Raw genomic sequence first — 18,958 nt, 5'->3', positions numbered from 1 at the left:
TTTCACCTCCAGCCTAAGCATGTGATGTCCAAGTGTGCCAAAACCTGCCTGGCCCAGGGCCCGGCAACCTCTGAACCCATGGGCAGCCTGGCACGGGGCGCCAGGCAGGAGCAAAGCCAAACGGGGCACAAACGGGGTCCTTGGCAGCAGGATGGGGACTGAGGGGAGCAGGACAGAGCCCGCGGGCACCGGGATCCCCCCGTGCGTCCCTGGCCATGGCCAGCAGCCGGTGATGGGCAGGGGGAGCCCGGCCACCCCCCCCGGGCCCCGGGGCAGCGCCTGGGCGGGCGCTGGCGCTGCTCCCGCTCTATCTCTGGGTGCCGGGCGCTATCTCTGGTGCCGGGCGCTATCTATAGATGTTTGACACCTCCAGGTGCGGAGGGAGCCGGGACCCTCCACCTCCCACCGCTGCCGCTCACTGCAGCGCCGCGCTGCGCTCCTTGGTTCTCGTTGACACCCGGCTCTCTTTTCCCGCAGGCAGCAGCAGGACGGGATTTGGGAGCAACCAGATCCCGGAGCTGGGTCTGGGGGGTCGGGGGGTGGCACAGCGCCGTTGGAGGGTCGTGGCGGCCGTGGCAGCAGAGCAGAGCGGGCTTTGCTTGCCCAGGATGGGTGGCAAAGTGCTGTGCGTGCAGTGTTTGCTGAGCAGAGCTGCCGGGACGCTGCCGTGCCTCCTCTCCCGGCTGTCCTGGCTGTGGTCAGGCAGCAGAGCCCCCTCTGCATCCCCCCTCTGCATCCCCCCCTCTGCATCCCCCCCTCTGCATCCCCCCCTCTGCATCCTCCCCTCTCCATCCCTCCCGCCTCCCCGGCTCTGGAGTGCCCGGGCTCTGGGGCATCCCTCCCCTCTGTCCCCAGGGATGCTGTCCCCGTGTCCCAGGGCCTGAGCAGCGCTGTCACTGCCCCTCTGGACTCCAGGAGGTCCCTCCTTGTCCTGCTGCCCCCATCCCTGCAGTGGAACCCAGGTGTGGGGCCCAAAGGTTTCCTTGGTGGTGCCAAGGGGACCAAAGAGTTTCTCCTGCCCTGTTGCTGCTGGGCAGAACCTCCCTGTCCCAGGACTGGGAGAGGGGAGAGCTGTTATCCTGGGAGAGGGGAGAGCTGTTATCCTGGGAGGGGAGAGCTGTTATCCTGGGAGAGGAGAGCTGTTGTCCTGGGAGAGGAGAGCTGTTGTCCTGGGAGAGGAGAGCTGTTGTCCTGGGAGAGGAGAGCTGTTATCCTGGGAGAGGGGAGAGCTGTTGTCCTGGGAGAGGGGAGAGCTGTTATCCTGGGAGGGGAGAGCTGTTATCCTGGGAGGGGAGAGCTGTTATCCTGGGAGAGGAGAGCTGTTGTCCTGGGAGAGGAGAGCTGTTATCCTGGGAGAGGATCCTGCTGGAGAAGGGGAAGGAGCCCCAGCAGTTTGGCAGCCCTGGGCAGGGATGGAGCTGTCCAGGAGCGGGCAGGTGAGCAGGAGCACCTCTACCTGCTGCAGCCCACCTGGGGCATCCTGCCTGGGCTGCTCGGGCCCCTCTGCTGCTGCCAGCCTGGAGCAGCCCCTCTGCTCCCTGCCCGCCTCCAGGTGGGCATTTCCAACCCTCTGGGCCCCGCTGGGCTCTCCAGAACGGGAATGCTGCCGTGGATGGTGCGAGCAGGGCTGGCTGCCAGCCTCCAGCGGGGCACAGGGGACACACCTGAGCGTCCCCACCTCACCCGGGGGTCAGGAACCCCCCGTGTGCCCCAGCCCGTGCACAGAGCGCGGAGCCGGCAGCGCCAGGAGCTGTCTGTGCCTGCAGTTCAGGGGAAAATTTTTCCGCCCTCCCACTCCGGCGGCTGCAATCCACCAACCACAGCATTTACTGCTTTTTTTCGCCCCAGCACCGCTCCAGCCATATTGGGCTGTGGGGAGAAAGCGGCTCTAATGTTCTATGTCACCTGCAAATAACCCGGGCGTTCGAAAAAGCACCTCCACCACCTCCACCACCCACACCAACACCACGTCCTCTCCACACACTAAAGTCCGTCCAAATGAGCCCGGAAGGCTGGCTCCCGCAGCCCACCCTGCTCCTCACTGGCCTCACCTTGCTCCTCTCGCTGGGTAAGTGTCGGCTTGAGCCCCCTTGCATGTGCCCAGCTGGGGAGACACCGTGCCCCTGCCAGGAGCCCCTGCCCGTGTGCCAGCAGGGATGGGCACGGAGGTGGGCTGGCGTGCGCCCTGCAGAGAGCCAGCAGCCAGGGTGACCTGCTTTTGGGCAGGGTGGGGGCTCTGGTGCCGCTGCATCTCCTCCTAAAAACGCCCTGCATCCTGGCTGGGGAGCACTGAGCCCCTGGCATGGCGGGCAGGGGAATGGGCTGCTGTGGGGACAGGGCTGGGAGGGTGCTGGGCTGCCTTGTGCTGTCCTTTGGGTGCTGCCAGGTGGGCTGAGCTGTCCTTTGGGTGCTGCCAGGTGGGCTCTGCTGCCTTGTGCTGTCCTTTGGGTGCTGCCAGGTGGGCTCTGCTGCCTTGTGCTGTCCTTTGGGCGCTGCCAGGTGGGCTCTGCTGTCCTTCGGGCGCTGCCAGGCGGGCTGTGCTGCCCTGTGCCTGTCCTGCGGGCTCTGGCAGGGGCTGTGGCGGTGGCTGTGGCTGTCCCCCGCCCGGTGGCCGTGCTGGGGCCGGCTCCGTGCATGCCCCGCGGCCGCAGCAGCAGCAGCAGCAGCAGCGCTGTGTCAGCAGCCCCGCGGCCGCATCGATCGCTGCCGGCCGGGAATGCTCCGCTCCTGTGATCGCTGTCCCGGAGCTCCTGATGGGCTGCCTGTCCCCGAGGAGAGAGCCTGGCAAAGGAGGCTACAACACCCGGCCAGGGCTGCTGCAGAGGCTGCTGTTTGTCCCCCAGCCCGGGCGCAGCACTGGGAGCCAGCACAGCGCTGCAGGACACGGCCTGGATGGTCCTGGGGGTTTTGGGGGTTTCTTCCCTCACCTCCGTTGTCCCCCAGGGCTCAGTGCCCGGCCAGAGGCAAAGTTGGGACCCACTTGGGTGCCTCTAGGTCCTGTCAGGCCGTGCTGTCCCTGCTTGGGGTGGTGACAGGATTGCTGTGGTGGCACCTCATCCCTCTGTAGAGCCCTGGGGAGCCCTGAGGACAAGGGACAAGGCCAGGTCACCCACCTGCAGGCACACAGGGCACCCTGTGAGGGGCACTCAGACAATGATTCCAGGCAGGGATCCCCTCCAACCACTCCTGCTGGGACAGGCCAGCTCCTGGCTCTTCTCTCCCATCCCTGCAAGGTTTTCTTGGAGGCACCAAAGGTGGTGGCTGCCATGGGGCAGCAAGGCTGTGACACTGGGACGCTTCCTCCTGCCTTGGGCGCTGTGAGCCATCCCCACACACCAGCTGTGCCCATCCCTGTGTCCCTGATGGGGGATGTCCCCATGGCTGCCAGCACAGCCGGGAGCTGTCCCAGGGTTTGTCCATACCTGAGCTCAGCCCCCAGGAGCCTCAGAGTGCTGCTGGCAGTGGGAGCTGCCCAGCCCAGTGTACCTGCAGCCCGGGCACAGCTCCTGTCCCTGGCTGCAGAGCCTGGCCCCTTTCCTGCCCTGCTTGCAGGCGGAGCAGCCCGGAGCCGCCCTGACCTGCGCCCAGCTTGGCCTCGCAAGGAGCTCTGAGAGCAAAGAGCAGCAGCCCAAGGGGAGAGGTGAGGTGATCACTGAAGCCCCTGGTGGCAGTGGCCCTGCAGGGTGTCACGGCCCCCCAGGACACTCTGTCCCCTCCCAGGGCTCGCTGTCCCCGTGTCCCTGTGCCTCTCAGGGCCTGGCCTGGTGCTTGCAGCCAGCTGGGCTGCTCAGGAGCCTGTTCCCCCTGCCCAGCCTGGGAACAGTGCTGGATGCTTGGGTGCTGCTCAGGGGAGCTGCAGGGAAGGAGTGGAGGGAGCAGGGCACAGACACCCATCCCTGCCCCTCCCCAGGTGAGTCCTGCCCTGCACCAGGTACAGCCCCTCTCTCAGCAAGGCCAGGGCTCAGGGACTGGCCTCGTTCCCCCAGCAGAGACCTGGGACTCGCTCTGGTCATTCCCAGCTGGAGAATCCTCGCTGGGCTCTGCTGGCAGGGGAAAGCATCTGCATTCCCCCGGGAGCGCCGGGGCCGGCCCTGGCAGATGCCAGCCCTGCTGCCGGAGCCGTGTCCTGCCGGGAATGCGATGTGATGAGCTCAGCCATCATTTGCGCGTGGCTGTGGCGCCGGCCCCGCGTGCTGACGCTGCAGCCTCGCCCAGCGCCATGGATCCCGCAGCAGCAGAGCCCCGGGGGACGGCCGGCAGCAGGGCTGGCCCGCAGGCAGCACCGGGGTGGCACAGCAGGGTCACCAGCCCTGGCAGAGCAGGGATCATGCTGTGCCTGCCCAGCCCAGGGTCGGTGCCAGGGCTGCTCCCCTTGCTCCTGCTGGGCAGGGAAATTCTGCTCCTGGCTGGATGCAGAGTGTGTGGATGTGCCTGGAAGGAAATGCCAGGCCCCAGGGAGAGCTCTGTGCAGGCAGGGCAGCGTGGGGACAGGGTGGCAGCTCAGCTGCCCGTGACACCCCCCAAATCCATCTACGTTGGCAGCGCCCCCGAGGCTGGGCATGGAGGTCATGGCCCCTCCCATCATCAATGCCCTGAATGGCTCCTCTGTGAAGCTCTCCTGCACCTTCAACTCCTGCTACAAGGTGGAGAACAAGCAGTTTTCCCTCAACTGGACGTACCAGGAGTGCAGTAACTGCTCAGAGGAGCTGGTGAGTCTCGCTGGGGATCTGCTGGGGGCCTGGGAGCGGCTCGGAGGGTTTTGCTGGGGGTTTCTTACAGGGCAGCACGTGCAGGGAGGGGGTGCCTGGCTGGGAAACGAGCCCGTGGGGTGCCACACGCTGCCTCACCCGCTGTCCCCACGGCTGCCCAGTTCCTGCAGTTCCGCACCAAGATCATGAACAAGCAGCTGGATCGCTTCGGGAACCGCGTGGAGTTCACCGGCAACCCCGCCAAGTACGACGTGTCCTTCACCCTCAAAAACGTGCAGCTGGAGGACGAGGGCACCTACAACTGCTACGTGCTGAACCCCCCGGACCGGCACCGGGGCCACGGCAAGATCAGCCTGAAGGTGCTCACCAAAGGTCAGTGGTGCCGGCGCTGGGGGCACCCGCGGGGGCAGGATGTTGGCAGGGCCCTGCCTGTCCCCTGCACACCCTGAGCCCATCCCTGTGTCCCCAGAGCCCCCCAAGCACGACTCGACGGTGGCCGTGATCGTGGGCGCCTCCGTGGGCGGCTTCCTGGCCGTGGTGATCCTGGTGCTGATGGTGGTGAAATGCGTGCGCCGGAAAAAGCAGCAGAGGCTCAACACGGACGACCAGAAGACGGAGGAGGAAGGGAAGACGGACGGTGAAGGCAACCCGGACGAGGGCACCAAGTAAAGGCCCCCTGCCCGCCCCTCCCTGCTGCCCCCTGTACAGTGTGACCCTCTTGATGTGCTTCCCAGAGCAAGGATTTCTGTCTCCCCAGAGCATCCCTCCTTCCATGCCAACACCCACCCCAGCCTGGAGCAGGGCGCAGAGAGGAGGTCCCTGGAGCCTGGCTGGGCTGGGCAGGGCTGGGGAGAGGGGCTGAGGCCCCTGAGGCTGAGCTGGGACCAGCCTGTCCCCTGCTCTGGGTTGTGCCAGTGCAGTGAGGAGGTGCTGGGGACAGGCTGGGGTGGGTGAGGGGGGACCTGTGCAACCCCCACACATGGAGGGGCTGGAGCAGGGGGTGCCAGGAGGGACAGAGGGGTGTGGGCAGCCCCGTGCCCCATTGTCTGCTCTCTGTCCCAGGAGAAAATGTGAGCAGGGGCCAGCAGTCTGCCCTTGGGGTCAGGGCTCATCCTGAGGTGTTCCTGCTGTGCCCGGGCCGCTGGCACTGGTGTTCCCATTCCCAGGGATCCCAATAGCTGCCAGGCTCCTCCTTGCAAGCTCGTGCTCCTCAGGGACTGCTCAGAAGTCAGAGGCCAAGGCCACGAGCCCAGCCAGTGTCCTGGAGCTTTGCAGTGTTTTGGAACCATTAACAGCCCTTGGTGTGTGAGGGATGGACCCTTCTGCCTCTCGGGCTGGTTTTGGGTCTGAGCATCTCAGCCCAAGGTGCTGGGCTGACTTTTTTGTGCTCCTTTCCTTCTTGGGGAGGGTGGTTGTGGTGGAAATGTCCTGCTGATGTGTCAGACTGGGGTGTGGGGAGTGCTGGGGTGAGGCTGCTTGGGCCAGGGAGCTGCTGAAAGGGAGAGGAGCCTTTGGGCACTTGCTGGGAAGGACTGGGCACAAGAGCAGGCCCAGAGTTAGGACAGCTCTGTCACCCTGGAGCAGCCTCCCTGCAGAGCCCTGCACACTGTAACTGCCATGGCAATGCACTGCCAGCGTGCCCAGCCCCGTGTGCCACCTGCCTCACCTGCCAGGTGAGCAGTGCTGGCTGCAGCACCGGGGCTTCAGGCAGGGAATGACCCAGGGCAGCGTCCCCTGTGGCACCAGGCCTGAGCTTTCCTCCTGCCGTGGCTGCCAGGAGGGGAACAGTGCCCGGAGCCACAGGGGACACTGCCCAGGGGCAGGGGATGGAGGTCCTGTCACCCACGAGCAGCACTGCCAGGGGAGAAGGGACACCTTTGCCACGTCCCCGTGCAGAGAAGGGACACCTTTGCCACGTCCCGGTGTAGGTGCCATCCCGGCAATGCCATCAGGCCCCAGGGATGGGGGACAGCTCTGCCCTCCCCGCTCTGCCCCATCGCTTCCCACCCCGGCCCCACGTGCCCCGTCCATCCCACCCGACCCCGCCGGGCTCCACGCTGCTCCCCGCCCTCCGCAGCAGGAATGTGCCGTGTCCCACGCCCGTCCCCTTCCCCGGGAGGGCCGGGCTGTCCGCCCCGCACAGAGCCCGCGGTGCCGCAGGGCTCCCGCACCGGGCTGTCCTGGCTCCTGGTGGGACCGAGCCAGCGCCTCGGGGGCGCTGAGGCCTCTGAGCGTTGCACACAACCACTCTTGCATCTGCCTTTCATTTCTTCTCGTGCACTACCCTTGGATTGCAACTCGCCAATGCATCTGTCTGTACACGGCCGTGCCCGGCAGAGCTGACAAATACGGATCTGTACTCACACGAGGGGCTGCTCTGCCTCGGGCGTGCGCCTTCCCCTCTTGCCAAGCGCTCTGCCGAGAGTGGGATGTTTTTATTGCTCTTTGTACAGTCAAACAAACAAAAGAACAACAAAACACCGACTTTGCCCTCGATGCTTCTGTGCCGCAGCCTGGCCTGCTCTGCCTGGGGGGATGAGCCCGTTCCTTGGTCCGGAGGGGTGTTTTGGGTGCTGAGGGAGCCCAGGGCACCCCGTGTGTGCACAGCTCTGTGCTGGGAGGTGGCACGGAGCCAGGGCAGAGCTGGGGGTGGGAGCGTGGCCCGTGCTGCCCCAGCCTTCCCACGGGGAGATACAGGGGTGCTCCACACCCACTGTGGGGCCCCCAGGACCTGTCAGCCTCTGCACTGTGCTCCTCAGAGAGCTGGGATTGATGGCTGCTCGTGGCAGGTAAGGCTCAGCAGGCTCCAGCAGAGCCCAGGGCACGCACTGGGTGATGGACACCCGTACCCGGCTGCTCTCCCGGTCCAGCAGCGCCGTGGGGATGCTCCGGAGCAGCACGACACAACTGGGGCACAGTTAATGGGCACATCCATCAGCTCAGCCGCCGTGGAGACACGAGGGAAGCTCTGATCCGCCCTGCCTCTCCCTGCTGCCCTTCACTGGGGCTGCCAAGCGCCGGTGCATCCCAACTCCTCACACAGGCAGGGGCTGCCCCAGGGCACTGCCGCCCCTCTTTCCACCCTCCAGCCCTGCCTTGCCCCCTTCCCAGCAGCAGTGCCAGTGGGATGAGCTCTGCCCGTGTCCCTGTCCCTGTCCCTGTCCCTGTCCCTGTCCCTGTCCCTGCTGGGCACAGCGCCCTGGGCACCTCAGTGTGGGGTCAGCGCTGCGGGAAACTTCCAGCTTCCCGTGGCACCTCTCCCTCGCCAAGGAAGGGCACCCAAATCACCTCCACTGTCCTGCTGGCACAGTCCTGCAGCTCTGGAAGTGCAGCAAATCGATCCCTGGAACAACTTTGGCGTGCAGGGAGGAGCAGCTCCCCGGAGGAGGACAATGTGGGGCTGTCCCCACCAGATTCAGCCATGGGCAAAGGGGGTGGGGGACCCCTCGGCGCTTTTAGGATGCTCGTTAGAATGTTGCTGGCAAAAAACTTGAGGAGAGCAGTGGGATCACAGAGGAGACCCCGTGGGACACGCCAAGGAGGAGTTCTCACTGCAGGGACTGAGGGCAGTGACAGAACCCCCCAGCACTGGGGTTCCACAGATTCTCCAGAACCACGGACATTCCTTGTTACAGAACACTGACATTTCCCGGGGCCAGGTGGGATTACAGGTGTTAAAGAGCAAGAGAGGGGCTGGGAGGTGGCAGGGACCCCTGCCTGCTGCTGTGCAGTCACAGGCACTGCTGGGGTGTCTCAGGGAGAGTCCAGAGCCACATCCCTGCAACGCTGCCCTGCTCCGGGGCTGGGGGGCAAAGAGGGGCACCAGGAAAGGAACAGCCTGGGGCAGAGGGGGCCGGGGCAGTGAGGGGTGTGAGGGGCAGCTCTGGGGGACAGAGCAGGGAGGGTCCGGTGGGGGTGGCCTCGGGCTCTGCCGGGTCAGGATCAAACTTTCTCCCGGGATACAGCAGGGCTGCCTCAGCGATCCTTGCAGATGCTCTGCAGTGGCTGCCGGGGGACACGGCCGCTCTTCCCCTGCGCGTTTAAAGGGCCGGTGGAAGGAAGGAAGGGGGTGAGGAACCTGTGCGCTCCGGAGGGCAGGCAGCCCCGCGGCGGGGGCGAGCAGGCAGCGGCAGCGCAGCGAGAGGGGAAAGCACCGCTCCGAGGGAGAGCTGCAGGCAGCCGAGAGCCGGGATGACAAAAGCAACCAGGTACTCACCCGCAGTCTGTGCCCGGGAGCTCTGGCTCAGCTTCCAGCCCAGCCAGGACAGTCCTGCAGAGCCGGATCCCTGCGGTGCCTCCTGCCCACCGCCGGCTGCCGGGATGCCAGGCTACCTTGTCTCTTAAAGGTCACAGCCAGAGGACCTTGCAGTAAACATAAGGTGCTGATGGGAAGCTCTGTTCCAGCGTTGCCACCTCCTCCTCCCCCTCCATCGGCAGGAGGGCTCTGCCTGCTCCGGGAGCTCAGCATCGTCTGCCTCGGGCAGCTCTGGGATGAGGCTGGGGCTGTCCTCGGGGGGCAGAGCCTGGCAGGATGCTCCAGGGCAGCCGGGGCCAGCGCTGTGCCAGAGCTGCAGCCCAAGCGCTCTGCTCAGCCCTACCTGGTCGGGAGCCACGTGGAGGGAGGCAGGAGCCCTCCTCGGAGAGCAGCAGCCTGGCATGTTAACCCTCCCGGCTCCGCCAGTGCAAGGTGAAGAGGACTGAGGGTACACCGTGCCCCCGCCCCGGCAGGCTGTGAGCCAGCTGGCAGCACCCTGAGCCCTCCTTCCTGTCCCCGGGGAGGTGACAGTGTCCGAGCACAGGGTGCTCGCCTTCCCTGAAACCAGACACGGCATCCTGGCGCTGGGCTCAGCAGAACAGGTTTCCGCTGAGCCGCAGGAACCGCGGGTCCCACGCCGGACATCTGCGCGCTCTGAAATGCCAGGGCAGCTGCTACCGGCGGGGCTGGGGACAGCAGAGCCCTGCTCCGGCCCGCGGCGGTGGCAGCTGTCTCACGGGATCAGTCGGCCGAGGAGACCGGCTGGAGCTGCCGAGTGTGACAGCTCCATCAGGCGCTGGTGACAGCCGTTGTCCCGCTGCCAGCCCCGCGGCTGCGTGCGGGGCAGCGGGCAGGGGGTGCCAGGCTGCCGCCCTGCTCAGCAGGGACATGTGGCTGCAGGGCCACGTCAGCACGGAATTTGCTGGGTGCCCACCTGCCCAGCGCACCCCGTTTGTGCCAGCCCCACAGGAGCTCTGTGGTGTTTACTGGCCAACCCTTGCAGCCAGGTTTCCCAGCCTTCCTGCCTCCAGAAGGATTTAGGGCTCTGCTGGCATGGCTCTCAGTGGCACTTTAGCCAAATGCATCCCAGCTTGCATCCCAAAAGCAAACAAACTCGGCAGGCACCTGAGCATCCCGGGAGGGGCTCCTCCACACCTGCCCCTGCACCAGGGTAGGGCTGCTGCTCTTCCAGGTCCCTGCTGCTGCTGCAGGTCCTGTGTGCTGCATGCTGGCCTCAAACTCACCTGTTCCTCTGGCCCCACCAGCCCTCAGGCACCTCTGCAGGGGTGACAGGCATCGCTGCACCCCGAGGATCCCTCTGCCTGCCCTCTCACAATTAGTGATGCTCCAGCAAACATTGTGCTTCTTCTCCCGTCCCCACACAGTGCCTGAGGCGCTGCTCCCCTCCTGCATCCATCACCTCCCTGCATCCATCACCTCACTGTATCCATCACCTCCCTGCATCCATCACCTCCCTGTATCCATCACCTCCCTGTATCCATCACCTCACTGTATCCATCACCTCCCTGCATCCATCACCTCCCTGTATCCATCACCTCACTGTATCCATCACCTCCCTGCATCCATCACCTCCCTGCATCCATCACCTCCCTGCATCCATCACCTCCCTGTATCCATCACCTCACTGTATCCATCAGCTCCCTGCATCCATCACCTCACTGTATCCATCACCTCCCTGTATCCATCACCTCACTGTATCCATCACCTCCCTGCATCCATCACCTCCCTGCATCCATCACCTCACTGTATCCATCACCTCCCTGTATCCATCACCTCCCTGTATCCATCACCTCACTGTATCCATCACCTCCCTGCATCCATCACCTCCCTGCATCCATCACCTCCCTGTATCCATCACCTCACTGTATCCATCACCTCCCTGCATCCATCACCTCCCTGCATCCATCACCTCCCTGCATCCATCACCTCCCTGCATCCATCACCTCCCTGCATCCATCACCTCACTGTATCCATCACCTCCCTGTATCCATCACCTCACTGTATCCATCACCTCCCTGCATCCATCACCTCCCTGCATCCATCACCTCACTGTATCCATCACCTCCCTGTATCCATCACCTCCTGTATCCATCACCTCCCTGTATCCATCACCTCCCTGCATCCATCACCTCACTGTATCCATCACCTCCCTGTATCCATCACCTCACTGTATCCATCACCTCCCTGCATCCATCACCTCCCTGCATCCATCACCTCACTGTATCCATGACCTCCCTGTATCCATCACCTCCCTGCATCCATCACCTCCCTGCATCCATCACCTCCCTGTATCCATCACCTCCCTGCATCCATCACCTCCCTGCATCCATCACCTCCCTGTATCCATCACCTCACTGTATCCATCACCTCCCTGCATCCATCACCTCCCTGCATCCATCACCTCACTGTATCCATCACCTCCCTGCATCCATCACCTCCCTGCATCCATCACCTCCCTGTATCCATCACCTCACTGTATCCATCACCTCCCTGCATCCATCACCTCACTGTATCCATCACCTCCCTGCATCCATCACCTCCCTGTATCCATCACCTCACTGTATCCATCAGCTCCCTGAGTCCATCCCCTCCCTGAGTCCATCCTTTCCCTGAATCCATCCCTTCCCTGAATTCATCCCTTCCCTGAATTCATCCCCTCCCTGAATCCATCCCCTCCCTGAATCCCTCCCTCTCCTGAATCCCTCCCTGACTCCCTCCCCTCCCCGAATCCATCCCCGTGCCCGCCAAGGCACCTTCTGCTGCATCAGCAGAGCCGTGCACGCTGCCGCTCCCGCAGCGCCGGCTGCCAGCGCTGCCCTGCCCGCTCCGCCGGGATTTTTCCTGCCTCTCCTGCCAGCTCTGCAGCCCTAACGCCTCAACCCACAGGCACTGCTGGCATCCTCCCCGGCTCCCCTGGGATGTCCCCGTGCCCTGCAAAGCCTCCTGCTTTCCCTCCTCTGCTGCTGCTTCGTGCTGCAGAGGGGGCTGGGTGGGGATGGGGAGCCCTAAGGTGCCCTGAAGGTGACAGGCTGTGGCATTTTAGACGTGCAGGCAGCATCCCTGCAGGTGAGCTGCTCTCACAGCCAAAACCCCATCAGTCCAGTTCGGGAAGGCCATGCCTGGTCCCTGGGGTGAGCTTTGCCAGGATGTGTGCCCTGTGTCACTGCAGCCCAGAGAAAATCCAGCGCCGTTCCTGCTCCAGGAGGGCAGCAGCGCCTCCTCCCCTTCCCGCTGTGGCTGCATCACCTCCCGCAAACACTGCTCTCTGCACAGAGCTCCCTGGCTAATGGACCTGGGCAAGGAGGTGAAGCTCTGCCTGCCCACATCACGCCCCGGGGTTTCCATTAGAAGGGCCCCGCGGCCTAATGGATGCGAGAAAAGGTGGCTGAGACGGGAACTTTTGTGCAGCCAATCATCCCGGAACAAGAGCACGGTGAGAAAAATGAGATCTGAGCGTTCCCTTTGGCGCCAGGCGGGTCCCTCTGCAGCCATCGGGGGCTGGCTCTGCATCCCACAAGTGTCTGCTGTCTGTCTCAGGGATGGAGGGCACCTCTTCCCAAGGCGGCCCAGGGCAACACCAGCCCAGTGTTTTCAGGCCACCACAGAATCACTGAGGTTGGAAAAATCTCTAAGATCAAGCCCAGCTATCAACCCAGCACTGCCAAGGCCATCTCCAAACCCCATCTCCAAGTGTGGGGCTTGGGACAGGGCCTGGCAGTGAGTGGGCGTGGCTTGGGACAAGAGGCGTGGCCTGGCTGTGAGTGGGCGTGTCCTGGCAGTGAGTGGGCGTGGCCTTAAAGGGGAAGGAGCATGGCCTGGGTGTATCCAGGTTTATGTGGGTGCCCCCAGGTGTATCCCAGGTAACTCCAGCTGTATCCAGGTGTGCCCCAGGTGACTCCAGGTGTATTTCCAGGTCCATTTCACCCCCGAGTGCCAGTTCAAGGAATGCCCAGCTGTTCCCAGGTGCCCCCAGCTGTATCCAGCTGTGCCCAGGTGTATCTCAGGTAACTCTCAGGTGTGTTTTCAGGTACATTTCACCCCCGAGTGCCGTTTCAAGGAATGCATGTTCAAGAACTACCACGTGCTCTACGTCTGTACCAGCAGCGCCGCTCAGGCCACGCCTGTTACCTGGGGCTGGATCGGCACGGGCGGCCCATGGCCGGACCACAGGTGCGAAAGGACAAAGCTGCCACACATTTCCTGCCCCAGCTGCTCGAGGGCGAGTCAAAATGTCCAAGTTTGGGGTTTTAGACCCAAAAATTGGGGTTTGAAACACAAAAAATGGGGATTTGAACCCAAAAATTGGGATTGGGAACCCAAAATCCTTGGGGAACAAGGTCAGCACAACCATATGGTTTGAACTCTTCCAGGGTTGGTGACTCCACCACTGCCCTTGGCAGCCTGTGCCAGGGCTGGACAACCCTTTCAGTGAAGAAACCTTCCCTAAAATCCAACCGAAACCACCCCTGACACGGCTTAAGGCCGCTTCCTTTTGTCCTGTCACTTGTTACCTGGCAGAAAAGCCCGACCCCCACCTGGCTCCACCCTCCTGTCAGGGAGTTGACGAGAGCGAGAAGGTCCCCTCGAGCCTCCTTTTCTCCAGTTCAAACCCTCCAGCTCCCTCGGCCTCTCCTCATCCCACTGGTTCTCCATCCCCCTTGGCACACTCCAGCCCCTCAATGTCCTTTCGAGGGGCCCAAAACTGCTCCCAGGATTCGGGGTGCGGCTCCATCAGTGCCGAGCCCAGGGGAACCGTCACTGCCCCGGCCCAGGGAGAGCTCCCCGATCCCCGGGCGGGCGGGTGCGCGGGGGGATGCGCGGGGGGATGCGGAGGGATGCGATGGATCACGGAGGAGCGCGGAGGAGTGCGGGGAGATGCAGAGGATCGCCGGGGGATGCGGAGGAGCGCGGGGCGGTGCGGAGGAGTGCGGAGGAGCGCGGGGGGATGCAGAGGGATGCGGAGGAGCGCGGAGGAGCGCGGAGGAGGGCTCAGCGCAGCCCCGCCCGGCGCGGCCCCGCCCGGCGCCGCTCGCCCTCGGCGGGGGCGGCCAGAGCCGGGCGCTGCGGGCAGCAGGGACCGCTCCGCTCCGCTCCGCGCCGCCCCGCGCCGCAGCCATGGCCCCGGGCTCGCCCGCCGCTCGCCGCCGCGCCGCGCCGCGCCTGCTGGCCGCGCTCCTGGGTAAGGGGCGCCGAGGGCTGCGGGGACCCCTCCGGGTACCGCCCGCGTCCCGTGTCCCCCCACCCCGGCTCCCCGGCCGGGACCCTGCCCCAGGCGGGGGTCCCCGCTCCGCACCCATCCCCTGCGCCCCGCCCGCCGCGCCCGGGGATGCCGCCCGCGGGCGCTAACGCCGCTCTCCGCTCTGCAGACGGACGGTCCGGAGCGCCGGGGATAAGTCACTCGGCCAAGGTGACTTCGCAGCCGAGCCCCAGCTCCGAAGTCCCGGCTCCAGCCCCTGCCCTGCCCGCAGCGGCGCTCCCGTGGCCAGCGCTTCTCCTGCGAGCACTGCGGCTGCACCCCGCTTTGCCCCGCTGCCGACCCCCGGCCGGCGGGGACCGCGCTGCTGCCTGCCCGGCACCGGGGGATGCCCGCGGGGAGCCCGTGCACTGCTTCAGCGCCAGCACGCCCGCCGACAGGTCATCGTCTTACGGTTCCTTTGGTACAACGACCCCCCGCATGTGCTTGTCCCCGCCGCGGGGACCGACCGGCGCCGCGGGGCCGCTGCTTGGAGCATGATGCCCGGCCCTGTGGCCGGGGATGCCCGAGATCCCCCGCCACAGGGCGCAGGGAGGGGCTGGCAGCCGCTCCCTCCCCGCTGCACACCTGGGGCAGGCTCCGGCCACCTGCATCAGCCTCACGCCCCCGCTGCACTCCTGCTCCCGCGGGTCATCCTCGCCTCAGCCTGGAACCCAGGGCTGGCTGCGCAGCGCTTGCTGCTGGGGCACTCCCGTGGGAGGCGTTTTAGAGGGCAAAGTTCTTAAGTTAAAGGATGCTGGAGACGCAAAAAAGCATGTAAGTACCTGACCCCCTGCAAGATTTGGGTGCCAGCACCTGAGCTGGCACTGGGGTGGTAGGAGAGACTCGGAGAGGCTCGAGAGCACTCAGGGATCTGGGGTGCAGGGCGTGGAGGTGGGAACAGGGTCCCACGAGTCGCTTAGGTGGGCAGGGGGCTGGGGAGGGCACTGGGCAGGGGAGTGCAGGGCGGGTCTCTGTGTCTGTAGATTTCGGGGATGCTGAGCTCTACAGGGAGTGGCAGCGGGCTCCTGGCTGCAGCACGGAGCCAGGGCACAGCCCTACCCAGGGAGAGGTGAGGGCCGTGTGTCCTGTCCCGGAGCACAGCGCACCTGGCTCGGGCTGGGCTGGGCAGGGAGCTCCTCTCTTTGAACCCGCTGGAGAGGAGCCCGGCCAGCCTGCCAGGCATGGCTTGCTGCCTGCGCCAGGATGTCACGCTGACTTTTATGGGCAGTGAAAGTTTCTCTCGAGCAGCTTTCCCACAGAGGGCAGCCCGGGCTGAGCACAGAGCCCCCTGGCTCTGGGGGCTTTCCCTCTGCAGGGGCAAAGCGCAGGCAGCCAAGGCTCTGGCGGCAGCGGGAGCGGCTGCTCCCTGCTTCCCTGGGAAATGCAGGTGCCTGCAGGCACAGGAGGGAGCCTGGAGCCCCCACAGGAGTGGCCCCGAGGGTTGGAGGTCTGGTGGTGCAAAGTGCAGCAGCTTTGGGAGGGTTTGGAAAGGCACAGCTGAGAGCTGGTGTGTGTCAGGGTCGGTCACTGCTCCCCCAGCGTGTTTTCCTCGGTGCTTTATTTAGTGGTAACATATCAGCTTTGTCTTCCTGAGAGCACAGGACGACAGGAACAAGGTCAGCCTCGATTTACCCCACACATCCAATTCAGGTTACATTCTAAGGGTGGCAGACAGGTTTTGAAGTGTTGCAAGCTGCCAGGAATCATCTTTCCTGCGAGTGTACGCTTGCAGCACGCTGCAGCCTCAGAGGTACCTGCAGAGCCAGGCATCCCTCTGCCAACTCCTGCTCCAGGGGGACAGCTCCTGTCCCCTGGGACACTCCTGCCTGTGAAGTCCCCTCTGTAGCACCCCCAGGGCTGCTCTAGGAGCCTGAGAGCTGCAGGAGATTCCATCTGTTGGGAACCACTCCCTGCCTCTGGAGCAGAATGAGGAGTGCTCCTGTGTAAAGTTAAATAACTCCTCGCCTGCAGTGCTTGCAATGCAGCACTGCAGCAGGGCCCGGAGCCCAGGATGCAGGGCTCTCGGGCTTGGCTCCGGCTGCGACGTGCCTGGGGAGTTGTTAGCACCGGCTTGTGTGGGAGAATAAATCAGCAGCTGAGGCGGCTGCGGAGAGAGGAGAATCTGGCCCTGACGGGGCAGCGTGTCCGAGCTGAGGTGTTGGGGCAGCTGGGGATTGCCTTGCAGCCCTGGGAAAAGCTCTGGGCACAAAACCCAGGGAAAGCTCTGCAGGGCTGGCTGAGGTCTGGGAAAGGGGAGGACAGTGCTTTGCTGGCTGGGCCGTGTCACATCTTAGCCATGCCACATCACACAAACAGCACAGGGCAGTGCTGGCATGGGGATGGCGAGCGGGCCTGCTCCTCTGGCCAGGACCAGAGTATCCCTGTGCTCCCAGAAAGGATCTGTGAGGACAGTGGTGACCCAGCCCGGTGCAATGCCAGTCCCTGCACCCCAGGAGTGCTCGGCTGCAGCTGGGCCCCTCCCTGCCCCTCTCTCCGTGCCCCTCTCTCCCTGCTCCTCTCTCCCTGCTCGGGGGAGCTGAGGAGGAGCAGGCGAGCTGCCTCCTGCACTTTGAAGGGGGGAGCCGAGGAGGAGCAGGCGAGCTGCCTCCTGCACTTTGAAGGGGGGAGCCGAGGAGGAGCAGGCGAGCTGCCTCCTGCACTTTGAAGGTCACCAGGCAGCTCCGGAGGGAGCCAGGGCTCTCTCTGCTGGACGTGAGGGGGCTGCTCCCGAGGGCAGGGCAGGGCAGCGGGAGGGAGAGCGGGTGGCAGGCGGCCAGGACAGCCTCGCTAATTGCTGCTCCAGCTCCTGCCTGAAGAACAGAGCTCTGCTTCGCCTTGGCTTTTTTCTCCCCCTTTAAGGTCCAGCTGAGGCCTGTGGATAACATGCAAATCAGGGCTCTCATTTGCTCGCTTTCTTCCTGGGGATATTCTGGTTCTGTTTGAACCCGCGCTGTCTCTGAGGGTGACCCAGCCCCTGTCCCTGTGGGTCCCCTCTGTCACCGAGCCCTTCTAGGGCTGGGGACAGGCTCCTGCCGTGGCAGCCTGGCGTGCCAAAGGGGACGAGGGGCGACAAAGCCTTGGCCTCACTCCCTGCTCCCCTCTCCCTGGCAGGTTTGCACGTCTTGGCCATCGCCTTCGCCCTGGAGGTGTCGGTGGGGAAAACCAACACGGTGACAGCTCTGAATAACTCCAATGTCCTGCTGCCCTGCACCTTCAGCACCTGCATGGGCTTCCAGGACCTGGTCTTCAAATGGTATTTCAACACGACAGAGCTGGTGGGTGGCTCTCTGGGCTCTGCCTGTGCTTCCCTGGCAGGTCCTGTTGTGCTTCCCCAGCGCGGCTCAGCGCTGCAGTTCTCACAGTTCCCTTCCTCCTCGTGCAGGATGTCCTTCTCTCCGTGTCACCAGCTCTGGGGGGGACAAGGCTGTGCCGAGGGGTGACTCAAATACCCCAGAACATCGTGCTTTTGGCACAAAGCTGTTCTAGATTCGCTGCTGCCTGCAGGCTCATTTGTTTTCATAAATTGGCTGTTCAGATGTAAATCTGCGCTTAGGGCAAAATATGGTTCATTTCCCCCTTCACTTGCTTTGAAATATGAAAGGGTCTGTATAGATCTGCTTCCTGCTGGGAATATTTGGCTCCTCAGTTCCTCAGCAGGAGGGCTGGTTTGGAGCAGCTCTGGCCATCAAAGGAGCTCACTTTCTCTGGGGATCTCCCATTTTTTTGCATGGTCTGTTCCATTTCTTCAGGGCAGGTTGGATCTGCTGCTCCCCACGAGGATCAGGTTCCTCTCCACGGCCATTCCTGCATTAATGGAGCGTAGTGGGACATTTGGTGGGGGTATTTGTGTGGGCAGAGCTGAGTCTGGGCACCGCCAGCAGAGCGTGAGCCTCTCCCTCACCCAGCTCATCCAGCCCCCTGCCTCTGCAGATTTACCACGGCAAGATAAAAACCAAGACCACAGAGCCCACCCTCATCTGGCACAACCCGCGGGTGGAGTTCGTGGGCTCCACCACCAAGAAGGACAACAACATCTCCATCGTGCTGAACAGCGTGGAGTTCAGCGATGCTGGCAAGTACACCTGCCACGTCAAGAACCCCAGGGAGAGGAACGCCCAGCACAACGCCACCATCATCCTCACCGTGGTCCACAAGAGTGAGTGCTGGCCAGGTGTGGGGAGGAGCTTTTGGGGTTTTTGGCGTGGGATGTACAGCTGGGAGCCCCCTGCTCCCCTCCCAAGCCCCCTCAGCACCTTCTCTCCCGCAGTGGTGGAGACAGACAACACTGTGACACTCATCATCGTGGGCGTGGTGGGGGGGCTCATCGGCCTCCTCATCCTCTTCATGCTCATCAAGAGGGTGGTGCTGTTCATCATCAAGAAGACGCAGGATGGGAAGTGAGTGAGGGGCACTGCCGTGGGGTCAGGGTGAGGGGGCCGGGCTTGGGGGGCTCTTGGGGCTGGGCTCGGGGTGATCTCAGGGCTGGGCTCGGGGGGCTCTCGGGGTCAGGCTCAGGGGGCTCTCAGGGTCAGGCTCAGGGGGCTCTCAGGGTCGGGCTTGGGGGGCTCTCAGGGTCAGACTCGGGGGGCTCTCGGGGCCAGACTCGGGGGTCTCTCAGCTGCCCGTGCACTCTCCCCGTGCAGGAAGGAGTGTCTGGTGAGCTCGTCAGGGAACGACAACACCGAGAACGGCCTGGCGGGCTCCAAGGCGGAACAAAAAGCTCCACCAAAGGCATGA

General features: G+C 64.1%; 2 protein-coding genes across 2 annotated transcripts; both read left to right on the top strand.

The window, feature by feature from the left end:
* The first annotated feature begins 1,854 nt into the window (after window positions 1-1,854).
* SCN2B (sodium voltage-gated channel beta subunit 2) lies at window positions 1,855-7,174 on the top strand. The gene is made up of 4 exons (XM_030964910.1): window positions 1,855-2,068; window positions 4,543-4,709; window positions 4,871-5,081; window positions 5,179-7,174. Exons 1-4 carry the CDS (start codon window positions 1,999-2,001, stop codon window positions 5,376-5,378), a joined length of 648 nt encoding a protein of 215 aa, XP_030820770.1. The 5' UTR covers window positions 1,855-1,998; the 3' UTR covers window positions 5,379-7,174.
* A 6,832-nt stretch (window positions 7,175-14,006) lies between these two features.
* Window positions 14,007-18,958, top strand: SCN4B (sodium voltage-gated channel beta subunit 4). Its single transcript, XM_030965011.1, has 6 exons — window positions 14,007-14,164; window positions 14,352-14,619; window positions 17,333-17,496; window positions 18,152-18,377; window positions 18,489-18,618; window positions 18,865-18,958. The coding sequence occupies exons 2-6, from the start codon at window positions 14,568-14,570 to the stop codon at window positions 18,956-18,958; spliced, it is 666 nt and encodes a 221-aa protein (XP_030820871.1). The 5' UTR covers window positions 14,007-14,164; window positions 14,352-14,567.

The sequence above is a fragment of the Camarhynchus parvulus genome, chromosome 24, assembly GCF_901933205.1.
Source record: "Camarhynchus parvulus chromosome 24, STF_HiC, whole genome shotgun sequence".
Taxonomy (NCBI): Eukaryota; Metazoa; Chordata; class Aves; order Passeriformes; family Thraupidae; genus Camarhynchus; species Camarhynchus parvulus.
Note: the sequence above shows the minus strand (reverse complement) of the source record. Positions and strands in the feature narration are given on the sequence as shown.

Excerpts from the sequence above, each read along its gene's own strand:
- SCN2B (XM_030964910.1), top strand. The coding sequence starts at position 1,999 with ATGAGCCCGGAAGGCTGGCTCCCGCAGCCCACCCTGCTCCTCACTGGC. Across the intron at positions 2,069-4,542 it reads CACCTTGCTCCTCTCGCTGG|CGCCCCCGAGGCTGGGCATG; the intron begins GTAAGTGTCGGC and ends CTACGTTGGCAG. Across the intron at positions 4,710-4,870 it reads GTAACTGCTCAGAGGAGCTG|TTCCTGCAGTTCCGCACCAA; the intron begins GTGAGTCTCGCT and ends ACGGCTGCCCAG.
- SCN4B (XM_030965011.1), top strand. The coding sequence starts at position 14,568 with ATGCCCGCGGGGAGCCCGTGCACTGCTTCAGCGCCAGCACGCCCGCCG. Across the intron at positions 18,378-18,488 it reads CCTCACCGTGGTCCACAAGA|TGGTGGAGACAGACAACACT; the intron begins GTGAGTGCTGGC and ends TCTCTCCCGCAG. Across the intron at positions 18,619-18,864 it reads AAGAAGACGCAGGATGGGAA|GAAGGAGTGTCTGGTGAGCT; the intron begins GTGAGTGAGGGG and ends CTCCCCGTGCAG.